The sequence below is a fragment of the Pelobates fuscus genome, chromosome 9 (genome assembly GCF_036172605.1).
Source record: "Pelobates fuscus isolate aPelFus1 chromosome 9, aPelFus1.pri, whole genome shotgun sequence".
Classification (NCBI taxonomy): Eukaryota; Metazoa; Chordata; class Amphibia; order Anura; family Pelobatidae; genus Pelobates; species Pelobates fuscus.
The window spans coordinates 10,841,379-10,865,452 of record NC_086325.1 but is presented as its reverse complement, the minus strand read 5'-3'; the positions used below and the strand labels follow the sequence as shown (position 1 = coordinate 10,865,452).

General features: G+C 37.8%; 1 protein-coding gene across 1 annotated transcript in view; it reads right to left on the bottom strand.

The window, feature by feature from the left end:
- Window positions 1-14,848: 14,848 nt before the first annotated feature.
- Window positions 14,849-24,074, bottom strand: part of LOC134572279 (cytochrome P450 2C23-like) — a 31,346-nt gene continuing 22,120 nt past the window's right edge. Inside the window, exons 5-9 of the mRNA XM_063431149.1 lie at window positions 21,564-21,740; window positions 20,968-21,109; window positions 19,934-20,121; window positions 19,102-19,243; window positions 14,849-15,298 (exon numbers count right to left, since the gene is read on the bottom strand). Of these exons, the coding sequence (XP_063287219.1) occupies window positions 15,117-15,298; window positions 19,102-19,243; window positions 19,934-20,121; window positions 20,968-21,109; window positions 21,564-21,740 (831 nt within the window). The 3' untranslated portion in view covers window positions 14,849-15,116. The remainder of the gene's footprint in view (window positions 15,299-19,101; window positions 19,244-19,933; window positions 20,122-20,967; window positions 21,110-21,563; window positions 21,741-24,074) is intronic.

Here is a 24,074-nt window from a genome sequence, read left to right as displayed (position 1 = left end):
AATAGTTTAACCTCAAAGTTGGTCCTCCAGAATCCTACAGCGCTGTGTCCGATTTCCTTCCTGTCTGCCGACATAGTATAAGTAAGGTTTATACACTCAGCTGATCAGAGGCTGAGAGCACCTCCTTGCATATCACTGGCCGCTCATATAGAGAAATAGAACACACTATTTTCGTTGCAATGTTACTTCAAAAATATTTTAGAAACCATAATTTTACTTTTTTACTTGAAGCTAATATTTTCATAAAATGTTTAACAAAAAGGTACATCAAAAACATAAAATATATACAAACGTTTGTCTAAAATTTAATAAGTGATATATATATATATATATATATATATATATATAAATATATATATATATATATGCACATTAAAGCAAAGTTTGAAATGTTTTTGATTCTGTCAGATAATATGTTATATTAAAGATAATAAACACAATGCAGCGTATAACCAAGACAGGGGGCAAATATGTGGAATGCTTAGAACCTAAATTGTGAATGTGGAAATCACACCACCTGAACAACGTAGCTTAGGCAATTCCTGAAATCTCATTGAAAGAAATATTATAAAAAACACAAAAAAAACAACACAGATTATAGTGTAGTAAGGATATGTTTCTTAGATCTTCATATATCAATCTTTGAAAGAGCGAAAGATGCCATGGCTTAATGTTATCAGTAACGTTCATAAATATCAAATAAACATATTAACTAGTGTTAAAAAAGGCCTTTGTCCTCGGCTCTAATATAAGCACAAGGTAGTACAACCAGGAACCAGCTGTAAACAGCAGATAATCCTTCAGGTTAAAATAATCCAGCAATGCTTTATCTAAACAAACAAAACATGCCCAAACAAGTCCAAAGGCACATTCAAGTGAGAGAAATAGAAAACTAATAATAATACGGAGGTCCCCAAGGCAAGTGATTAAGATCTCAGCTGCCCCTGGCAAAAGCGATGCCTATCACTGTGAATTAGCCGTGGGCCTCTATTAAGAATGGCACTCACTGTGATTGTGACAATCACATGGTATACTTGCCATAATTCTACCCACTTTTTCTGTTTTCCCAAGCTTATTTTATGTATAATTTACATGTATAATCCACTTTTTTGATATAGCACATAAAGTTTCATGACAGCGTTTTATTTAAAGGGACACTATAGTCATCAGAACAACTACAGCTTATTGAATTTGTTCTGGTGAGTAGAATCATTACCTTCAGGCTTTTTGCTGTAAACACTGTCTTTTCAGAGAAAATGCAGTGTTTACATTACAGCCTAGTGATAACTTCACTGGCCACTCCTCAGATGGCTGTTAGAGATCCTTCCTGGAACATGGCTGCCTAAAATGCATCCAAACATTCAGTATCTCCTCCCTCTGCATGCAGACACTGAACTTTCCTCATAGAGATTCATTGATTCAATTCATCTCTATGAGGAGATGCTGATTGGCCAGCACTGTGTTTGAATTGTGCTAGCTCTGCCCCTGATCTGCCTATTTGTCAGTCAATAGACAGCTTTTTTTCTCCACAACAGCTGCTTGGCCAAAGTGGAGGACACCCAGATTGGCCTCATATCATGGTCAGACCATGCTCCAATTACACTAGCACTTGAAGAACATTTCCCCATCCATGGCTGCGGCACCTCGAGACTGAACAAACATCTCCTTAATGACCCCTCTATAATCTCACACATTACGCTTGACCTCCAACACTATTTTCAGGACAATAAAACTCCGGACTCTCCAATAGACCAAATATGCCTGGCACAGAATGTGTTTATTAGAGGAAGTTCATTAAACACGCTAGCCACACAAAGAAAGTTTGCTAGACGAACTACACCTCGCTAATTCAAGAACTCATGGAACTTGGTCACATGAATAAACACGCCTACGCCAACTACATATCTCAGGTTACTCAACCTTCAAACACAGCTCAAAGACATGGAGCTGTCCACAGCTACCTTTTTACTTCCTGGTAATAGAGCAGGGGCTAAACTAGCTTCTCAACTTAAACAGAAATTTGTCGCCTCCAGGATTGTATCCCTTGAGCTTGCTAGTGGACAAAAAGTATTGGATCTGCAAGCAATTGTAAAAAATGTGTCCACTACTATAGTACACTTTATAATCTACCCACACACACACCTGCCAATGCATACCAATATTGACAACTTCCTAGCGGACACAGATCTCCCTCAACTGTCCAACACCGACGTTGACTCCCTTAGGTGGCCATTCTCTCTTGATCAAATCACCAAGACAATATCCCACAAATAGCCCACAAAACACCACGGCCAGATAGCTTATCCAATAAATATTCCCATTCCTTCTCCAGCATTCTTGCAGCTCACATCCAATCTCTCTATAACCCCTTAAGGACACGACATGTGTGACATGTCATGATTCCCTTTTATTCCAGAAGTTTGGTCCTCAAGGGGTTAATCACTGTGCAGAAGTGAGCACTCTACCTGACAAAATGTTGCTGGCTTATATCTCTACCCTTCCCAAACCGGGTAAGCCCCTGGCGCAATGCAAGAATTTCAGACCGATTTCCCTACTCAATGGTGATTCCAAGTTGTACGCTAAACTTTTAAGTAACAGACTAGAACCCCTACTACTCAAATTGGTTCACAACGACCAATCTGGGCTTATTAAAGGCCGCCTTGGCTCTGATAACACCAGGAAGATGTTGACCATCTTGGCAGGCATGGAGAGGCAAGGTGTCGGGGGCCTTTTCGTAGCATTCGATGCAGAAAAGGTCTTCAGCAGACTAAATTGGTCCCACATGTGCAGTATACTGGCCAGGTTCAATTTTCCCCAAGTAACCATGCAGGGAATTATGTCTTTATACGTGGCTCCGGCTGCCAAGGTTTCCATGGGGGATTTTTCTCCTAGACCTTTTTCATTACCGATTTTTCTCCTAGACCTTCTTTTTTTTTTTTTTTTTTTTTAATATTTTATTAAGTTTTTAACATAGATATATATAAACATTCATACAAAGACATTGTCATTTTACAAAGAGATATGGTACAAAAATTGCATATTAAAGTTCTTTCAATTGCAGTACAAATTCTATTATTCAGAACCAGTCTTTTTGTGTTTTCCCCTTCTTTTCTAACAATAATTCCATATCATGCAACAGACAAATACAAAAAATCAAAACATTTATTCTCCGATGTTGACATTACATATGGATTTTTGGGTATTCGGTTCCGTTTTCTACCATCATTCCCCATCCCCAAATGTCCAGTTTATAAGAATAAAAATTCTTTTCTGTAAACTTGCACAGCCTATCTTAATGAGGTGGTCAGACTCCATCTGCCTGTACTAAGAAGCACCAAGCTCTCTATGTCAATTTTTTCCCAATAAAACAACAATACACACACACACACCTTTCGCTATACCAAGATTCGAGGGGGAGAGGGTTAGGGGGAACAAACTTTTTCAAGCGCTATGAAGCACAATAACCAGGGTTCAAGAGATGCTTGTCTCCAACCGTCCTTTTATACTACAGAGCCTTATATTTGTATACCTATCGGTCTATCGTTCTTATTTTCCCATAACCTTAAGACCCACATCATGTGTTGTTGCAAGAGTCATGGAGAGAAAGACTGGGGAAGACTCTATGAAACGTATTACGTTTCAGTCATAATTTGGCAATTTTCATTCTGAAGAAGATGGTATTAAGTATGTGTAATAATTTGTTAAGGCCCTTTCCTTTTCTAATTCCCCTTTCCTCCTTCCTCTTGGTTATAAGTCCCTTTCTTAGATGTTTCTACCTTGCCCTAGATTTCCCTATTGCCCTGGCCCTCTATTAACAAAACCTAGGGGGAAAAAAAAGAAAAAGAAAAAGAAAAGAAAATCACACTCCCGCCGAGGGTCAGTCCCGAGTCAGTCTTAAGAACCCGAAGGGCAACACACATCCTTCTAACTACTAATCAGGTTTCTCATAACCACAAGTATCTTAAAGGTGAATGCACAGGGTTCACCCCCAGCCACAGATCCATAGCATATACATCTTAGTGTAAATTAAGAATCATTTCTTCTACCTAATTTTATAATCCATTTCTGCCATTGTTCAATTCTCGGATTAAAGTAGTGTTCTTGTCTTAATATCCCTATTTCCATTTTACAGTTATTCAAGACCTGCTGTTTTATCAGCTCCCAAGTCGGGGAGTCTGGGTTTTTCCAGAATCTTGCAAGAGTAGCTTTAGTTTCAATGAGAATGTGGATTATTAACTCTTTTTTATCCTTTGGAATTATAGGCCAGCCCAAGTGCAATATCATAGAACTACAGGTGTAATCAAGATCTACCTCTATTACTTCCCTGCAGAATTTCGCTACCTTTTGCCACAATGAAGATATAATCGGGCATGACCACCATATATGGACGTAGTCTGCTCTCAATGAAGCGCAACGCCAGCAGAGATATTGAGATCCTGGATATATTTTTGTTAATTTAGTTGGAACATAATGCCATCTATTGATGACTTTATAATGACTTTCCGTTAGGTTTAGGCAATGTGAAGCTTTCAGTACCGCTTTATTGGCCTTAAGCCATTCCTTTCTCGTAATTATAATTTGTAAGTCTCTTTCCCATGCTTTTAGGGCTGGAAATTCAGGGATTGCCTTATACTTACTAAAAAGTTTTAAGCTTTTAGAAACTAAATTTTTATTATGTCTGATGTTTATCAAGTCTACAAAAAGTTGTAATCCCTCGGAAATCTCAGTTATTCTGTGTCTCATTAGAAAATGTTTTATCCTTAAATACGCAAAACTTTCTCTATAAGAAAGCAAAAAAATTTGTTTAATCTCCTCAAAAGGTCTAATTTGTTGCTGTTGGAATAGCTGATCTATTCTATTAATACCTTTGCTTAACCATGGCTCTAGATTTAAATCCTTCATATTACTGGCCAATACATGCAGTGGTAGATCAATGATAATTTTATCTTCAATCTTGAGTCTTTTTTTCCAGATTCTCCATTGACCCAATAGGTTAGCTAGGATTATACCCATATCATCTTTCTCAAACTTATCTATACTCCAGAATAAAGTCGTTAAGTCCGGAACTGCCGCTTTCCTAGCCTCAATTTTTTCCCATGTTTCACCACAAGAACTCTCTTTCATAGAGGAAATAACATGCGCAAATGAACAAGCTTCATATATGTCCATAATATCAGGGATTCCCATCCCTCCCAATTTAGGCTTTGAATTCAGAATTTTTTTATTAACTCTGGGTTTTTTCCCCAGCCATATATATTTGTCTAAAGCAGCTTGAATCATCATGAGCCATGGTTTAGGCATTTTCAATGGTAACATACGGAATATATAACTCCATCTAGGAACCAAATAAGACTTTACAATGTTAATTCTACCTGTCCATGATATCTCTGCTGTTCTCAAGTCCTTTAGTTGTTTATTAATTTGCATCATTAGAGGTAGAACATTATATTCCATAATCCTAAAAGGATTACTGGAAATCTTAATGCCTAGATAGGTAATACATTTTTTTGCCCATTCGAAACTATATTTCGCTTTAATATATATTTTCTCTTCCTTCTTTATATTTTTGGCAAGAATAGTTGTCTTATCTACATTTAACTTAAAGTTGGAATAGTACCCAAATTCATAAATCGCCTTTAACAATTCGTCTATTGATAATATAGGGTCTGATATAGTGATTAGGACATCATCTGCATAAAGTAAAGTTTTAAGTTCCTCTTGACCTATTGTTATTCCCTTTATTTTCTCATTAGACCTGATGTCACAAATCAAGGGTTCTATATATATCAAATATAGCAGCGGGGACAGAGGACACCCCTGTCTTGTCCCATTTCTTATGTTAAACCACTCAGAGGTTATTCCCCTACCGATTGTTCTTGCCATTGGGGAGCTATACAGGGCCATGATAGCGCTCAGAATCCAGCCTTCGAAACCAAAGGCCTTTAATGCCTCCCAAAGGAAGTCCCATCTGACCCTGTCAAAGGCCTTCTCCGCGTCCAATGACAGGGCCAGCAATGGAGTGCCCGATTCTTGAACGTGTTCCAAAATGTCAATCACTGTCCTTATACTATTATTTGATTGTCTGTCCTTCATAAATCCAACCTGGTCTCCATGGATTATGGACGGGAGTACTCTTTGTACTCTCTTTGCCAAAATACTTGCATATATTTTTATATCGGAATTTAGTAAGGATATAGGACGATAATTCCCCACTGATTCCGTCGATTTATCTGGCTTTTGTATGGGAATTATATTAGCATATAGTAATTCGTTGGGCAAATCTTTTTCTCTAGCTATGCTATTGAAAAGATCTTCAAGGTGTGTTACCAACACGTCCTGGAACTGTTGGTAAAATATATTTGGAAAGCCGTCCGGCCCCGGGGTTTTGTTTTTTTTTAAAGACTCTATTGCATTTATTATTTCTAGTTTTGAAAAGGGTTCATTAATAGAATTCAGTTGTTCCCTTGATAATTTTTTTAGGGTTTTATTTTGAAAGTATGTTTCTGGTTTATAAGGGGGTTCAGGTAGATTATACAATTTTTGGTAAAATGAGTTAAATGCTTTACCTATATTTTCAGGCGTTAATTGGATGCCATCATCTGTAATAATTTTTTGTATTAATTTGTTTAATTTCGCACCTTTAACTCGATTTGTGAGCATTTTATTTGCTCGATTTCCTTTATAGTACCATTTTATTTTTAGATATTCGAGTTTTTTTGAGGTTTGTAAAAGTAGAATTTTATTGATTTTATCTTTTATTAATCCTATTTTCTCACTTATCTCTATATTTGGATTATTTTTGTTAAGTTTTGTTAGTTTATAGAGAGACACATATAATTCTGTCAGGGAAGCTTCTTTTTGTTTTTTCTTGATTGTACCTAATTTAATAAACTGTCCCCTCAGCACGGCCTTATATGTACACCAAACTATGGCATCTGAAGTTCCTTTATTCTTATTCTCCTCAAAAAAATTGTTTGTTAATTCTTTTATGGTATTTATATCTTGAGCCTCCCTAAGAAGGAATTCATTTAGTCTCCAACTATTTCTAATTTTAATATCTGGTGAGATAGTGAGATCAAGTATTACTGGGTTATGATCTGACCAGGTTACGTCATGAATCAGAACCTTTTTAGTCTTATATGAGACCTCTAACGAACCCAAAAACAGATCTAGTCTAGAATAGGTACAGTGTGCTTTCGAAAAGCAGGTATAGTCTTTTTCTGATGGATGGTTTATCCTCCAAAGATCTAATAATTCATAGTTATTTATCAACATTGAAAATTGCATTGAGGATTTCTTTCCCCTTTTATCTTGCGTTACCCCTGCCAATGAGTTCCTATCCAACGTGCCATCCAGAATACAATTAAAATCTCCTCCTATAATGATTTTACCCTTTTTAATTTTTTCTAATTTACTCAGCACCATTTGTATAAACTGAACTGAATTAGTATTAGGAGCATAGATGTTTACAATAGTGAATTCTTCATCCTGTACTTTACATATGGCTAAGATGAACCTGCCATTTTTATCTATATCCTGGTATGTGACTTGAATATCTAAATCATCTGTCGCTAGTAAAGCTACTCCACATTTCTTTTTATCCTCTAATGATGAGCAGATTTGGATTTTAAAATTTTTGGGGATGAAACGTTTTATATCTTTCCTTAGCCAATGAGTTTCTTGTAGTAATACAACTTTTGCACCTTCCTTTTTAATATATTGATACACCATGGCTCTTTTAGTTGGGTTATTCAGGCCCTGTACATTCAGCGTCATAAACTTAACCATAGTCTAAGCCTTTGAAACTCGAGACCGTACCCCCCGGCGGGAGGGAGAGAAAAAGAAAAGAAAAAGAGGGGGGGGAGGAAAGCACATAACAATTACATTCATATGACCTCATGTAAGTCGAACATAAGGCCACACATACCCACATTTTTTGTAAAAAATTCCGTCTCCACTCCCACTTAGTGGAAGACAGAAAATGCATCCCAGAACTCTGGGAATACATCCACAACTCCACAACGAAATATGGAGTTACTTGGGGGAGCATGAGAAAACCCTCCCCGAGAGTGCCGCTGGTGTCCATATATACCCAGCGGGAAGGAGAAGGGAAGAGAGAAAAAAAAAAAAAAAAAAAAAAAAAAAAAACCTTTTATGTACATATCAATCATAAACCACGTTGTGAAAACTACTTTCAATATAATTTCAATTTCCTATAATACATCGTACTTTCCTTATGGTCTAAAAATTACTCTAGACCAATAACATCTCGTGTATTCATCTTACTATTCAATTTACTCCAATAAATGTATTTATATATATATTATCCCATTTCCCTTTGGCCAAAAGTGCCTTTAAGTGTGATTATTTCAATTTCTTTATAACAGTTTTATATTACTAAAATCTGTCTTTACAGTCTAAAGTGTTATCCATACAATATCTTGTGGACCAGATAGCCAATTTAACCCTTAAATTTACCCCCAAAAATACAGTAAACACACAAAAAAAAAAAAGAAAAAAAAAACCTTTTATGTACATATCAATCATAAACCACGTTGTGAAAACTACTTTCAATATAATTTCAATTTCCTATAATACATCGTACTTTCCTTATGGTCTAAAAATTACTCTAGACCAATAATATCTCGTGTATTCATCTTACTATTCAATTTACTCCAATAAATGTACTTATATATATATTATCCCATTTCCCTTTGGCCAAAAGTGCCTTTAAGTGTGATTATTTCAATTTCTTTATAACAGTTTTATATTACTAAAATCTGTCTTTACAGTCTAAAGTGTTATCCATACAATATCTTGTGGACCAGATAGCCAATTTAACCCTTAAATTTACCCCCAAAAATACAGTAAACACAAAAAAAAAAAAAAAAAAAAGAAAAAAAAAAAAAAAAAAAAAAAGATATGTGTACATTCTCCTACTCTTCACTACTACCTAGTAAGTTTATATTAGTGATTTCAATATTTGTGCTTTAGAGATTATTTTGAAGCAGTGTTCTATCATACAGAGGATTCCTATCAATTTAACTAATCAAATTACACCCAAAAGTGTCCATATCTATCATTATCTGTGGGTAATCTCGTTCTCCTCTGAGAGGATATACTTTCACGTGAGTGTCATTTATATATACCATAACCTATTCCCCTGTTATGTAAAAATTATATAAATTATGTAAACAATTTTCAGTATAGATATTGCAATTTCCCATGTACCAACTGCTAGATTATACGCCTTTATAAGCTGTAAGTAACCCGATCAGATCAATACCTTGTCAGCCATTTACAGTATAGTATATCTGGTTATTATATTTACATCAGAGGAGAGAGAGAAAAAAAAATAAAAATAAAAAAAAAAAAAAAAAAAAAATTTCATCCCTTAGTCGATCCGCTGGCATGTCCAAACTTATTGATTAATTTTGCATGTGGACCTCCTGTAGCCATTTCCTGGCTAAATCTGAGTTGGCAAATACCAGAGTTTTTGCTTCATGAGTGATAATTAATTTTGCTGGGAAAGCCCAGAAGTGTCTAACATCATTTTTCCTTAGTGTCTCCAGAACCGAAGCGAATGATCGCCTTTTCTTCCTCGTTTCATATGATAAGTCTGGGAGAACTTTTATGTTCGCATATTCTTCTTTTTTACTGCCTTGCCTTGAGGTTTTTCTTATTTCTTCTCTAAATAAGTATGAGTTGCAGCAAACCATAATATCTCTGGGAGCTTCCATTGGGAGATTTTTAGGTTTTGGAATTCTATGATATCTCTCTAGAAATTTATAATTATCATCCTTCTGAATGCCCAGTTCCAGGAAGTATGAATCCAAGAATGCTTTTATTTTTTCTTGTGTGATACTCTCCGGGATGTTCCTTAATCTTAAGTTGTTTTGTCTTGATCTGTCTTCAAGATCATTTATCTTTGATTGTAGCTGTTGGATTTTCTGGTTTATTTCTCCCTGTTGCTGCTGTTGGTCTTTAATTAGTGAGTCAATAAGATCCATTTTTCTTTCGACTTGGTTAATTCTGAGGCCTATCTCTTTAATTTCCTTTTTTAAATCCTCATTATTGCTGAGAATTTCTTGTTTTATTGCTAATAGTTGCTGGTCTAGGCAGATTTTTAAAAATTCTGGCGTAACCATCGAGTTTTCCATTTGAGATGTTTCTAATTGGGATATTTTTTTCTCTCCCGCTGTCAAATTAATTTCTTTCACAGAACTCTCTGGGAATGATCTATCTGTTTGGGGGGAAAAGAGATTAGAGAGTCTTTTCTCCGTCTTGTTCTCTTTTCTTTCAACCTTCTCTTTATGTTCTTTATCTTTATCTTTGCCAAGGGACACTTTATTTTCTTGATTTCTTCTGGTTGACATAATCCCAGAGATATCATGCAGCACAGAGAAAAAAAAAAAAAAAAAAAAAAAAAAAAAAAAATCACCAAAAGTATATCAGCTTAATTCCTTGTGTGAGATAGTTAGTCAACGAAAACGTGTTTCTGCAGCTTTAATAACGTTTTGGTTTATGTATCACGTTACGCCCTTAGATAATTGTTTGATTGATTAGAATTAGTTTTTCTTCTCTCTACTTCATCTTCATGGCATTTTTATTCTTGAATTCTTCTAGTTGACGTAATTTTAGTGATATCGTGCAGCACAAAAAAGAACAAAACAAAACAACAAAAAAGAAAAATCACCAAAAATATATCAGCGTGAGTCCGTTTAATCAATGTAAACGTATTTCTTCAACTTTAGTGACGTTTTGACGTTTTAATTTATGTATCACGTTACACCCTTAGATAATTGGTTGATTAAAATTAGTTTTCCTTCTCTCTACTTCATCTTCATAACTCCTTTTTTTTATTTTTTCCCTTTTTCCTTTAAGAGTATGCATTCATAGGTGGAGGTTCTTTATATGCACTCTTTACTTTTTCCAAGCTATGGTGTTTAACACTGTTCAGTTTTAGGATAAATTATGGGAAATCATGGGTTTCCCCCCTCCTTCGCTTCCAATACACCGTTTCCCAATTCCTTCTATATTTATGAAGGCATGTAAATGTAAAAAAAAGAAAAGTAAACTAAAATATCACTTTCTCTGTCTTACTTTTCTTCCCCTTTCACTTTCCGTTGAATTATTTTTACCACCCCACGTTTAACTAGACCTGGGGGGAATTACTGCAGCGGGGAAAACAAGAAAAAAATTCCAAGATATTGTATTGCTTTGTCGGGTGCTGAGTGCTGAGTACCAATATGTATAATTGTTGTAATTGGTATAATTCTCACCCGTCTTCCTTAACCCCTTAAGGACACATGACGTGTGTGACACGTCATGATTCCCTTTTATTCCAGAAGTTTGGTCCTTAAGGGGTTAAACTGCATCCGCCAATCAGCCTTAAGTTACAGCCAGCAGCTTAAGCGTGTAGTTATGAGTAAGAAGTCCAATGCTCACAGGTCTCTGCCCCGACCTCAGCAATAATAGGGCGCCTCTATTTCTCCCGCAGTACATGTATCCACTCGGGTCGAAGGCACGACCGGGCTAATCATGAATCCTGGATCATAGATCTCGCGTTTCATTCAAATCTCCTCCGTCCGCCATCCGACTCCCACGGCACTCTCGGCGGGCTTCACTCCCTCCACCCCCCTTACGTAGCGCTCGCGCACACGCGTCCTACGTCATCCCCCTGGCTTGGGCATCCCCCTGGCTTGGGCGTTTTTGAGTGTTTAACCTGAGGTTGCCTATACCTGTAAGCTGCCAGAGGGCAGGATCCGATTTAACCACCCCTGGTTCCTTCAAGATCCTTTCTAATATCCTCTTCTTCCTCCTTTCTTGATACTTCCTTGTGCTTGCTCCTTCTACTCTTCTTCCTTCCTCCTTCTTATTTCCCGGTGCTTGCAATACTGTGTTATAGCATGTGTTCCTTCCATGCCTGTTTGATGCATAGATCAACAATATATGACACTATTTCCCAGGTGCCAGCTATTCATCATATGATTTACTGAGTTCTGCAATACTGATCAAGATATCACCTTATGATTGTACTATTACCTGTACCGTGTATTTGCACCATTGTGTATACATGCTGATATACCTGTTTTGCAACAAATGTCTAAAAATATATTAAAATTAAATTTGAAAAAAAAAAAACACAAAAAAAACAACTGATGGTAAGATAGTCCACCAATACTGGATTGCCTAGAAATCTGAAGGACCACCCACAGATAACAAAAACTTTCAGAAATAACTGGTGGTAAAGTGGTCCATCGATAACTGAAAATCTAGTAGACAGAAATAGAAAAATATGTAAAATCATTCAACTCGGTGTGCAGATTTCTCTTGCATAAATGTCTGTATCATGGGGGATAACTCCTTAATTGCACAATAAAACAGGGGTTCCTAACCTAGTCCTCAAGTACCCCCTACCAGTCAAGGATTAAGGCATTACCGTGTTGTGTCTAAAGTGTTTTTTTGCTTTTCTTTCTGGGTAATTCCTAAATCCTGGACTGTTAGGGGGCACTTAAGGACTGGGTTGGTAACCACTGCAATAAATATATACATATTAGCAGGATAAACTATAACTGAACATTTATTCCTGAATCGTTTAAAATATAATAGGGCTTTAAACAAAAAAAACAAAAAACAAAAAAAAAACCCAAGTAGAGTAAAAGGAAAACACACAGCTATTTAGGAGATAGGTCAGGAATGTGTCCGCTTTTTTAAACCTCTAATCATCAAGTTTCTGCAGCCCTATATACTATAGGATAGTAAATAGACAAACAACATAGGATCAAGGCTTGGTACTTGGCTTATGATGATGTATAAAAAGCGGTTTTGTTGAAAGGTTCTAAATATGGAACAGTCTCCATGGAAACCAATGGAATGTTCTTGATGACTGCACTGGTTTAGGCATCTCCCTGTGTAACTTTAGTAATCCTAATCTGTCTTCACACCGGAAGATCCATTAACAATATGGAATATGAAAGAAGTTGCAGAGGTTTATTAACATTCAAACAAACTTTATTATATTAGTACCAATAGCAAAAACACCAGACAGGGAAAGGGGGAGAGCCAATTATATCTTATAAAACAGAATAACTAGAATTGGTTACTCTCAATGTGTGACGGTAAATAATGTAATAATTAAAAAGTAGTAATGGTTGTACAATGGACTCACCCATGTAAATAAAGAGTATCAATAATGATAAAAAAAAAAAAAAAAAACTCCACCCAGTTCAGAGGATTGGAAAATCAATGAGGTACATTTAACAGAGCAAACATTAATAAAATAAATAAAAAGAATAATACACAGTGTAACGGCTACCCAGGTAGTGAGAGGGTATCTGCCGTTGGAGACGTCCTTTTCCCTGCAAGCTGCTGTGTAGAAGTCAGGCTGGTATAATCCCATCCACGATATCCAGAGAGAGAGTCAGGTTCAGCTGTAAAAAGAGCAGAGTAATATTCCCAAATAATCCCCTTCCAAGAACGAGACGAGGCTACGTTTTGAAGGGTCACGAAGAGCTGAGGTGCTGGCACACCCAGCCTGGCTTTTATTACAAAAAGGTACAAACACAACACACCCAGGGGGAGGTTGAAAATAACCAATTACATGCATGGTACAACCCCCATGTCTCCTCCCCTCAGATAAACATATAACATAATTATAACATACACACTTTTACCCAAGTTCTGGATGTACCCCAAAAACTTGAAGTTTTTGAAGTTTTGACCGACTGCCCAGATTTTCTAGCCGAAAAGAGTTCCACAAGTTTTGGCCCTGCAGTCGGTCTCCGTTCGCCTATTAAAACTCCACGAAATCTTTGCCATCCACAACTATCTCGGTGTTCGCTGAAATCCCCATAGAAAATTAAGTATAACTACTGAACGGACGGTTGTTGGGTAGTTCCAGCACGAAGTTACGGTTGTATGGAGGTCTCAGCGGTGCTTGCCTATTTGCGTATCCGTTTTTAGTTCCATGCGTTCACAGGCAAGCACCGCTGTTCGTGCGCAAGATGGCCGCAAACACGTGTAAGTCCCGAAATGGCGGCCATCTATATTTTACACACGGAGTTCGTGCTGAACGATACGAACGGCTGGAAACAAGCTGGGAGGTAAAGTGCTCCTTAATTACACACCAAGGTGGTCCGGTGTTCGGAAGAAATATCCTGACAAGGAAACAAATCAAACTACCGAACAGATGATTTACAATGCAATTCCCTTGATTATTCCACAGGGCTTAGGGGATTGTAATGTTCTGTTACACACAGATAGTATAAAACTTCAAGTAATAGTAAAGTATGTATTAAGCGCAGAGTGCAAGTGAACCCACTGATAAATAGTGGAAGGTCCTGCTTTAATTGCCAATCCTCCCGGTTAGTGTATCGAATTCCATTAATTTATGTGTCCGAAGCCAGAGCGTCTAATAAGATGGTAAAAATGGTAAAAATATACTCTGGGCAACTTGATGGATCAATTTCAGAGGTAGTCAAAACACAATCAGGAGAAATACTAGGTGAGTACCAAAAAGTCACCAGAAATGTTTAGCATATAAAAGTGCAAAACTGTCCCCCATTACCATCCCCCAGCTGAAGATAAAAATCAATTGTCAAAACTGAAAAAGTTTGTATAAAGGATAAAATGTGCAAAACAAAGTTAGCAGTCAGCTTGTCCCACCGGCAAAAGAGGATGTATTAAAAACAAAAAAAAATGTCAATGCTCGAAGTCCTTCTTCATGATCTATATTAGAGTAAACGGAGCAAACATTCACACTAAATACATGGGGGAGAGAGGGAAGGGAGAGGGGGGAGAGAGGGGGAGAAGGGGGAAAAGAGAGAAAGAGAGAAGGAAAAGAGAGAAAAAAAGAGGAAAGGTAGGAAAAGTAAAGTGGTGGGGGAAGACAGCAAGTCCTATTTAAGAAAAATACCCTATCTATACAAATCTTTACTTTGAACGTGAATCTTTCCAGAATCCAAACCCATTATGGTCTATGAGACTGTACAAAATAACTAAAGAAACCTTTTAAAAACAGATTATTCATCATGTAAGTTTATCAAAAAAATGACACAGAGCCCCTAAAATCAATTCCCATAGAAGCACTGCGATCCAGTTTGGCCTGGGTTTGGTCACCGCAGGTTCACAGAGAGCTCATAGGGTCGTGGCGCGAAGTTTAGTCTGAAAGGTATAGGGGAGATATCGATATCTTCAGCCTTTATGTTACATTCCAAATTAAACTTTTGTAGGATGTAGGAGAGGAACAGAAAGATCTCCATGCGAGCCAGACCCTCTCCAACACATATTCGCTTTCCTGGAGGAACAACAAGCAATGAGTTATAAAAAAAATAAAAATGAGAAAATTAATTCCCATTTCACCCAGCAAACATTCAGATACTGATAAGAAACTCCATCTCATTTATTCTAATCTTTGATACTCTAATATTGTTATTATAACAATGCTACCATCTTTACCTGTAGTTCACCACTGTCATTTTCTGTGCATGCAGTTTGTTATTTTCGCTAAATATATTCCACAAATGTTTCATGTACATCTAATTAATTAATATTGTGGGTGATAGAATTTGGTTGGCAAACTTTTTAAAATGTATACAACACGTCTGCTTTGCCCATCCTTATCTCTCAATCCAAGCCTCCATCCTTATCTCTCCATCCAAATCTCTCCATCCAAGCCTCCATCCTTATCTCTCCATCCAAATCTCTCCATCCAAATCTCCATCCAAGCCTCCATCCAAGCCTCCATCCAAGCCTCCATCCAAGCCTCCATCCAAGCCTCCATCCAAGCCACTCCTAGCTGTAAATACCTTTATTTGGGTCCTATCCCCATTCCTGTCTAGAGACCTGCTCCCATCCACCAACCAAACAATTAACAGCATAAAGGCAAACTACATTTTACTGAATCACCAGAAAAGGAATTACTTCCTTTCTGATAGATAGGAAGGTTAAGATAATGGTCCCAAGAAAAGTGTGTAACTCCTCAAATCCCAGTAAATCAACCCACACCCTAGGCTGAAAAAAATAATAGCAAGAATAAGGATAGCAAAAGGAAACAAATCCAATTGCTGTTACCAGGAGATCGTTACTATCACTTACAATTCTAAAATAAGTATATTCAAAATCTCAGTATTTGAAATTGGAAATTAGCAGCAGTGGTAGGTCTGCTAAACAATGTTATGCAATCAATTAGTAACAGTAGCAAAGATAACACTCAGATCTTCAGTATACACAAACCAAATGGAAGTATAGAAATTGTAACAATAAGTAAAGAAAAATGTAACAGTCCTTAGTAATTTAGAACACCATAATTGAGCCAAACAGTCCTAATAAGTCTTTTGAGCTGTATGCTCCTATTTATGGCTGGGATCCCTTCTATTGAGACAGCAGGGACAATTGGCCAATAGGAGCACAATATTAATCTACAGGGAGTGCAGAATTATTAGGCAAGTTGTATTTTTGAGGATTAATTTTATTATTGAACAACAACCATGTTCTCAATGAACCCAAAAAACTCATTAATATCAAAGCTGAATATTTTTGGAAGTAGTTTTTAGTTTGTTTTTAGTTATAGCTATTTTAGGGGGATATCTGTGTGTGCAGGTGACTATTACTGTGCATAATTATTAGGCAACTTAACAAAAAACAAATATATACCCATTTCAATTATTTATTTTTACCAGTGAAACCAATATAACATCTCAACATTCACAAATATACATTTCTGACATTCAAAAACATAACAAAAACAAATCAGTGACCAATATAGCCACCTTTCTTTGCAAGGACCCTCAAAAGCCTGCCATCCATGGATTCTGTCAGTGTTTTGATCTGTTCACCATCAACATTGCATGCAGCAGCAACCACAGCCTCCCAGACACTGTTCAGAGAGGTGTACTGTTTTCCCTCCTTGTAAATCTCACATTTGATGATGGACCACAGGTTCTCAATGGGGTTCAGATCAGGTGAACAAAGAGGCCATGTCATTAGATTTTCTTCTTTTATACCCTTTCTTGCCTGCCACACTGTGGAGTACTTGGATGCGTGTGATGGAGCATTGTCCTGCATGAAAATCATGTTTTTCTTGAAGGATGCAGACTTCCTCCTGTACCACTGCTTGAAGAAGGTGTCTTCCAGAAACTGGGAGTTGAGCTTGACTCCATCCTCAACCCGAAAAGGCCCCACAAGCTCATCTTTGATGATACCAGCCCAAACCAGTACTCCACCTCCACCTTGCTGGCGTCTGAGTCAGACTGGAGCTCTCTGCCCTTTACCAATCCATCCATCTGGCCCATCAAGACTCACTCTCATTTCATCAGTCCATAAAACCTTAGAAAAATCAGTCTTGAGATATTTCTTGGCCCAGTCTTGACGTTTCAGCTTGTGTGTCTTGTTCAGTGGTGGTCGTCTTTCAGCCTTACTTACCTTGGCCATGTCTCTGAGTATTGCACACCTTGTGCTTTTGGGCACTCCAGTGATGTTGCAGCTCTGAAATATGGCCAAACTGGTGGCAAGTGGCATCTTGGCAGCTGCACGCTTGACTTTTCTCAGTTCATGGGCAGTTATTTTGCGCCTTGGTTTCTCCACACGCTTCTTGCGACCCTTTTGACTATTTTGAATGAAACGCTTGATTGTTCGATGATCACGCTTCAGAAGCTTTGCAATTTTAAGAGTGCTGCATCCCTCTGCAAGATATCTCACTATTTTTTACTTTTCTGAGCCTGTCAAGTCCTTCTTTTGACCCATTTTGCCAAAGGAAAGGAAGTTGCCTAATAATTATGCACACCTGATATAGGGTGTTGATGTCATTAGACCACACCCCTTCTCATTACAGAGATGCACATCACCTAATATGCTTAATTGGTAGTAGGCTTTCGAGCCTATACAGCTTGGAGTAAGACAACATGCATAAAGAGGATGATGTGGTCAAAATACTCATTTGCCTAATAATTCTGCACACAGTGTAGTAACACACTAATAATAGCATTTAGTAGAATGGTACATATAAAAAATAACGTGATACACTTTGTGGAAAGATGTAGAAATGTATAATAAAACTTTTCTACGTAAAAATCAGGTTTAAAAATCGACACTGTAATCCATCCAACACCAGCCGTTGGTCTTCATAGTAAGAAATGCAGAAAACATATCTTTTTTTTTTCCTTTTTTTTAAGAAAAGGAAATTTTATTCTAAAAATGGAATCAATGTAATTCAATAAGTAGTTTAAAATCAAATAACATCTAACCATAACTTGGGCATCATCATGATGACAGCTTGACACATCGGCAACGACAGCGATTTTGGCATCAGTGCTTCTCACAGAGACTATGGTTAGATGAATCCATTGAAGTTCAAAGTGGAACGCACGTGGCGAATCTCCCCTTCAGCTAATGGAAACACAGGACTCTGCAGCTGCCTGCAAGCCGGCTTTTGACAGTCAGCAACGGCAGAGGATTAAGACTGAAGGTGGAGACTCCGGATAAAGGTCCCACTCTTTTGTACCGTCTGTGTTATTTGATTTTAAACTACTTATTGAATTACATTGATTCCATTTTTAGAATAACATTTCCCTTTTTTTTTTTTTTTTAAAGACATGTTTTCTGTACCATACTACTAAATGCTAATATTAGTGTGTTTCTAGATTAATACTGTGCTCCTATTGGCCAATTTTCCCTGCTGTCTCAATAGAAGGGATCCCAGCCATAAATAGGAGCATACAGCTCAAAAGACTTATTAGGACTGTTTGGCTCACTTATGGTGTTCTTAATTACTTACTAAGGACTGTTACATTTTTCTTTACTTATTGTTACAATTTCTATACTTCCATTTGGTTTGTGTATACTGAAGATCTGAGTGTTATCTTTGCTACTGTTACTAATTCATTGCATAACATTGTTTAGCAGACCTACCACTGCTGCTAATTTCCAATTTCAAATACTGAGATTTTGAATATACTTATTTTAGAATTGTAAGTGATAGTAACGATCTCCTGGTAACAGCAATTGGATTTTTTTGCTTTTGCTATCCTTATTCTTTCATTTTTACTGAGCCTAAAAAAAAGAAAAATAACAGTGTATCTTTTAAACACATTTTAAAGTTACCTATTGAAAATGGCATAAAAGCATCGTTCTTCTTTACAGAACCATTTCCATCTAAAAAATGGCCCGGGTCAAACTTCTGAGCATCCGGGAAGTATTTCTCATCCTTCAGGACAGTGGTTAACATGGGGAATACAGTGGTTCCCTATAGAAAGATGACAAGATATTACCAGCAATGCATAATAACAGCTACTATTTCAGATAGATGTTGAATACGTAATAATGTATCTAAAAAATGGACAGATTTTCAGCAACCCCATAAAATAGCATTCCTCTTTTCTAATCTACCAATCCTTGAACACAAATAACATCACATTACCTAAGAGGAGTCTGTTTACACCGATATCTTTATCCAGTCTTGATTACTATTCTCATACTTTCCCTATTCTACCACCAACTAAACACAATCCCCTTCCAACCTCACACTAAGTGTTTACATATAGCCTGAGCTTGACCCATCCACCCACCAAGTGTCTACATATAGCAGTGTCTCATGGTGAGGAAGACACATGATGAGGAAGATGCTAGACATATAGTGAGCATCCGCCCACCCCCACCTCCGGTACCTCAGCCTGAGTTCTTGAATGGCTAGCTCATTGGTTGAGAGGGTTAACATCAACAGGGTTAGCTCAGACAGCTCAGAGGTCTCTGGCTGAAGTAGTGGAGGTGAGGAGCTGTGTCCAGTGGATACCAAGTAAGATGTCAAAGCATGAATACGGACAATGGGGGGCTCCTTAACTGCTACAGCATGCAAGTCTTTTTTTTTAATGACTTGATGGCTTCTAGATTGTTCATTTATATTTTAAATAATGGTCATCTTTTTGTGTTTACTAACCTTTGGGATAGTGTATCCTCTGAGGCTTGTATCTTTTGATGTAGCATGTGGAAGCCCAAGGGGTATAATATCTGCAAATCTCTGGATCTCATGAATTACAGCATCTAAGTATGGCATCGTTAACCGATCTCCGACTGATGGGTTCCGGGCTTTCCCTATAACCGTATCAATCTCGTCTCGTATTTGATCTGCAAAATAAAATGCAACATATATGCGAATAAAAACAATATAGTGTGGCACTGTAACAGTTTGGCATTAAAATTAGCAAATCATCATTAATTTGTAGTGGTGTACCCCAATCTGTATTACAAAATCCAAAGAGCATAGACATACCTAGTAAACTCATTACATTTACTATGGACTAAGTAACCTCCAACAAATATGGGAATACCTACCCTAGTGAAAGATTAATTCTCTTCAAACTCTTCATTCTATCATCAGCTACTAGCTGTAACCTGAACCAACCCAATCCACAACACACTCCCACCAGCACAATGATTCTAGTTCACTGTCTCACACTCAGAATTCCAGGGTCAAGATATCATGAAAAACTGAGAGGCAGTCTTCTGTTGGTCTAATTGTGTAGACAATTGACAAATGATTGACTGATAAAACACTCCCTAGGACTGCATAATGATCTGTTCACAGGTCACATGTTTGTTCAGAAAATGCTCACTCCATTGTCATTGGTTGCAGCATCGCATGCGTGGTGATGAATGAAACCGAATGAAAATGCGGAACTGAACATTCGTTCAACATCGATTTTATTTTTAACCTGTCTACTAATTAAACCCTTATCATTCTTTCGACATCAAAACACTGTCATTACGAATGGTGCGGTGATGCTGACACTCTTATTACTATGCACCAACAATAACATTTTGCCATTTAGATCATGTTATTTCAAATGATTACTCAGTCAGTAGTGAGAGAGAAGAAGATGTAGAGTTGCTATCAGGATTATTTACTAATGTGTAATGTAAAACTTGCAGTTTACATCATGCCTAATGATGGGTTAGTGGCCCAGTTCTTACTCTGTATCTCTGGATGTTTCAGGAGAATGAGGATTGCGTATCTCAGGGTCGTGCTGGTGGTCTCTGTTCCTGCGAAAAATAGCTGAATCAGGTTAACGCACAAGTTCTCATAGATGAACTCGGAATTAGGATTATCTTTCTCCTGAGGAACAAAAAGAGAGAAATGTGCTTTGAGTTTATAATTAATTACGGTATATAAAAGCCTAAAGCCCAGTTAATTGGAAGTACATACAGTAATAATTTGCTCCAAAATGCTGTGCATTGTGGAGTGTTAGCTCAAGATTCTCTTGCCGGAATCTAAAAAAAAAAAATTTAAATCCCTGCCATGTTTACAAAAAGGCATTGTTATATGTAAGAGAACATGTCTGCTTTCACTGCCAGGCTGAGAGCCCCTAGAGGAATTTCCTTATAAAGGTCCTCAAAAGTTTAAACGCTCTGAATCCTTCTCAGTGCTTCTCTATGAGAATGAAGATCTCACAGAAACGAGAGCAGGATAACACTGCATTTAAGGTGAGTTTATTTCTTTTTTTTTTAGGTTTCCAAATATAAAGCAAACCTATACATAGTTTTTTTTCCCCCATTTTCCCGACACCTACCTCCTTCATCTTGATGATAAAGCAATCGATGTAATCTCTAGGGCAGTTTTCATCCAAAGTCTCCTCATGAATTTTCACCTTCTCCATCACGTATTCTCGAAGAGTGTTAAAATTCCGAATAAGTTTATGGTGGGAGCCAGGGAAGGGCTTGAAGAAGTTGGGGGCTAAGTTGAAGATCTGGGTAAAATATTTGATTTGAAAAAATTAATACACAAAAACAAAAACACACACACGATACCTTTTCCTCTATTTAAAGAGATATCTACAGATATAATTAATGGAGGTCTTAATAGTTTTAGACCAATGGCACGGTCAACAAAATGGTCATTATATATATATATATATATATATATATATATATATATATATATATATATATATATAAAACATTTTTTAAATGATTGATTTCCTGGTGTGGATTGGATACACCAAGCATAGGAATAATAATAATAATAATAATAATAATAATAATAATAATAATAATAATAAAAATAAAATAGTTAAACATGGTGTGGGGTGGGCAAAATAAGTGCATACTAGTGAACCTGTCATTGTGATTGTACTTTTATGTGTAATTTAAGACCAAACATCTCAATTACAGATGTCGCGAACATAAAATTTTCCGTTCGCGAATTTCTGCAAATGTTCGCGAACGTGCGAACCGCCATAGACTTCAATAGGCAGGCACATTTTAAAACCCACAGGGACTCTTTCTGGCCACAATTGTGATGGAAAAGTTGTTTCAAGGGGACTAACACCTGGACTGTGGCATGCCGGAGGGGGATCCATGGCAAAACTCCCATGGAAAATTACATAGTTGATGCAGAGTCTGGTTTTAATCCATAAAGGGCATAAATCACCTAACATTCCTAAATTGTTTGGAATAACGTGCCCAGGTATGATGTTGTATCGATCAGGTAGTGTAAGGGTTAAGCCCGCTTCACAGTGACAGACCAAACTCCCCGTTTAACGCACCGCAAACAACCGCAAACAGTCCATTTGCACAACCACAAACTCCCCATTTGCACAAGGTTGGATACCAAGCTAGCCATGTCCCGTTCCTTGTCCTCACTGATGTCATTGAAGGTCTCTTCCTCCACCCAGCCACATACAACACCAAGGGTCCCCGAATGGTGACAACAAGCCACCTGGGACGCCTGCTGTGTTTGGTCTTCCACCTCCTCAAAGCCACCTTCCTGATTCCTCTTCTTCAGACTCCTCTCTCTGCGTTATTATAAGGTGTGTTAAGTAGTACTATTCCTATCAGTTTAATCCCTGTTACGTCCCCTATCAGGGGACGTGTATATGGCATCGATTTTAGGAACCGGGAGATGGAAAAAGATGGAATAGTACTACTTTTCCATCTTTTTCCATCTCCCGGTTCCTAAAATCGATGCCATATACACGTCCCCTGATAGGGGACGTAACAGGGATTAAACTGATAGGAATAGTACTACTTAACACACCACTCCTATCTGGTGGCACATTAGATTGCACGCGCAATACCCCAAATTTGAAGTAGGAGTTCCGACCTAGCATCTTTTTCCATCTCCCGGTTCCTAAAATCGATGCCATATACACGTCCCCTGATAGGGGACGTAACAGGGATTAAACTGATAAGAATAGTACTACTTAACACACCACTCCTATCAGTTTAATCCCTGTTATGTGCGTTTTTTTTGGTTTGGTTTTTGAAGCCACAGTGCAGCACCAGAGGCCAGAAAAATTAGGCATGTACACATGCCTGAAAAATTAGGTATTGTTGCAGCAGCTGCTGTAGCAGCAGCCAGAAAAATCGATGTTTGTTTCCCAGGCAGAAAGTGCCCTAAAACATTGCGGCTTGAACCCTAGTTGGTGGCGGATAAGTCACGCAAGTCATCCGGCATTCAGAGATAAAATACAGCAGCGTGTGGACCATTTTTAGCCCAAGGCAGCTCATCTCATCAGGCCTTTTTTAATCGAATGTATCGCCCAGTGTCAGTCCCTTCGGGATCCATCCCTCATTCATCTTAATAAAGGTGAGGTAATCTAGACTTTTTTGACCTAGGCGACTTCTCTTCCTAGTGACAATACCTCCTGCTGCACTGAAGGTCCTTTCTGACAGGACACTTGAAGCGGGGCAGGCCAGAAGTTCTATCGCAAATTGGGATAGCTCAGGCCACCGGTCAAGCCTGCACACCCAGTAGTCAAGGGGTTCATCGCTCCTCAGATTGTCGATATCTGCAGTTAAGGCGAGGTAGTCTGCTACCTGTCGGTCGAGTCGTTCTCTGAGGGTGGACCCCGAAGGGCTGTGGCGATGCGTAGGACTTAAAAAGCTCTGCATGTCCTCCTTCAACAACACATCTGTAAAGCGTCCTGTCCTTGCCAGCGTGGTTGTGGGAGGAGGAGGATTACTTTCACCTCTTCCCCTGTTAGATTCCCGTTGTGCTGTGACATCACCCTTATACCATGTGTAAAGCATACTTTTTAATTTATTTTGGAACTGCTGCAGCCTTTCCGACTTGCGGTAAT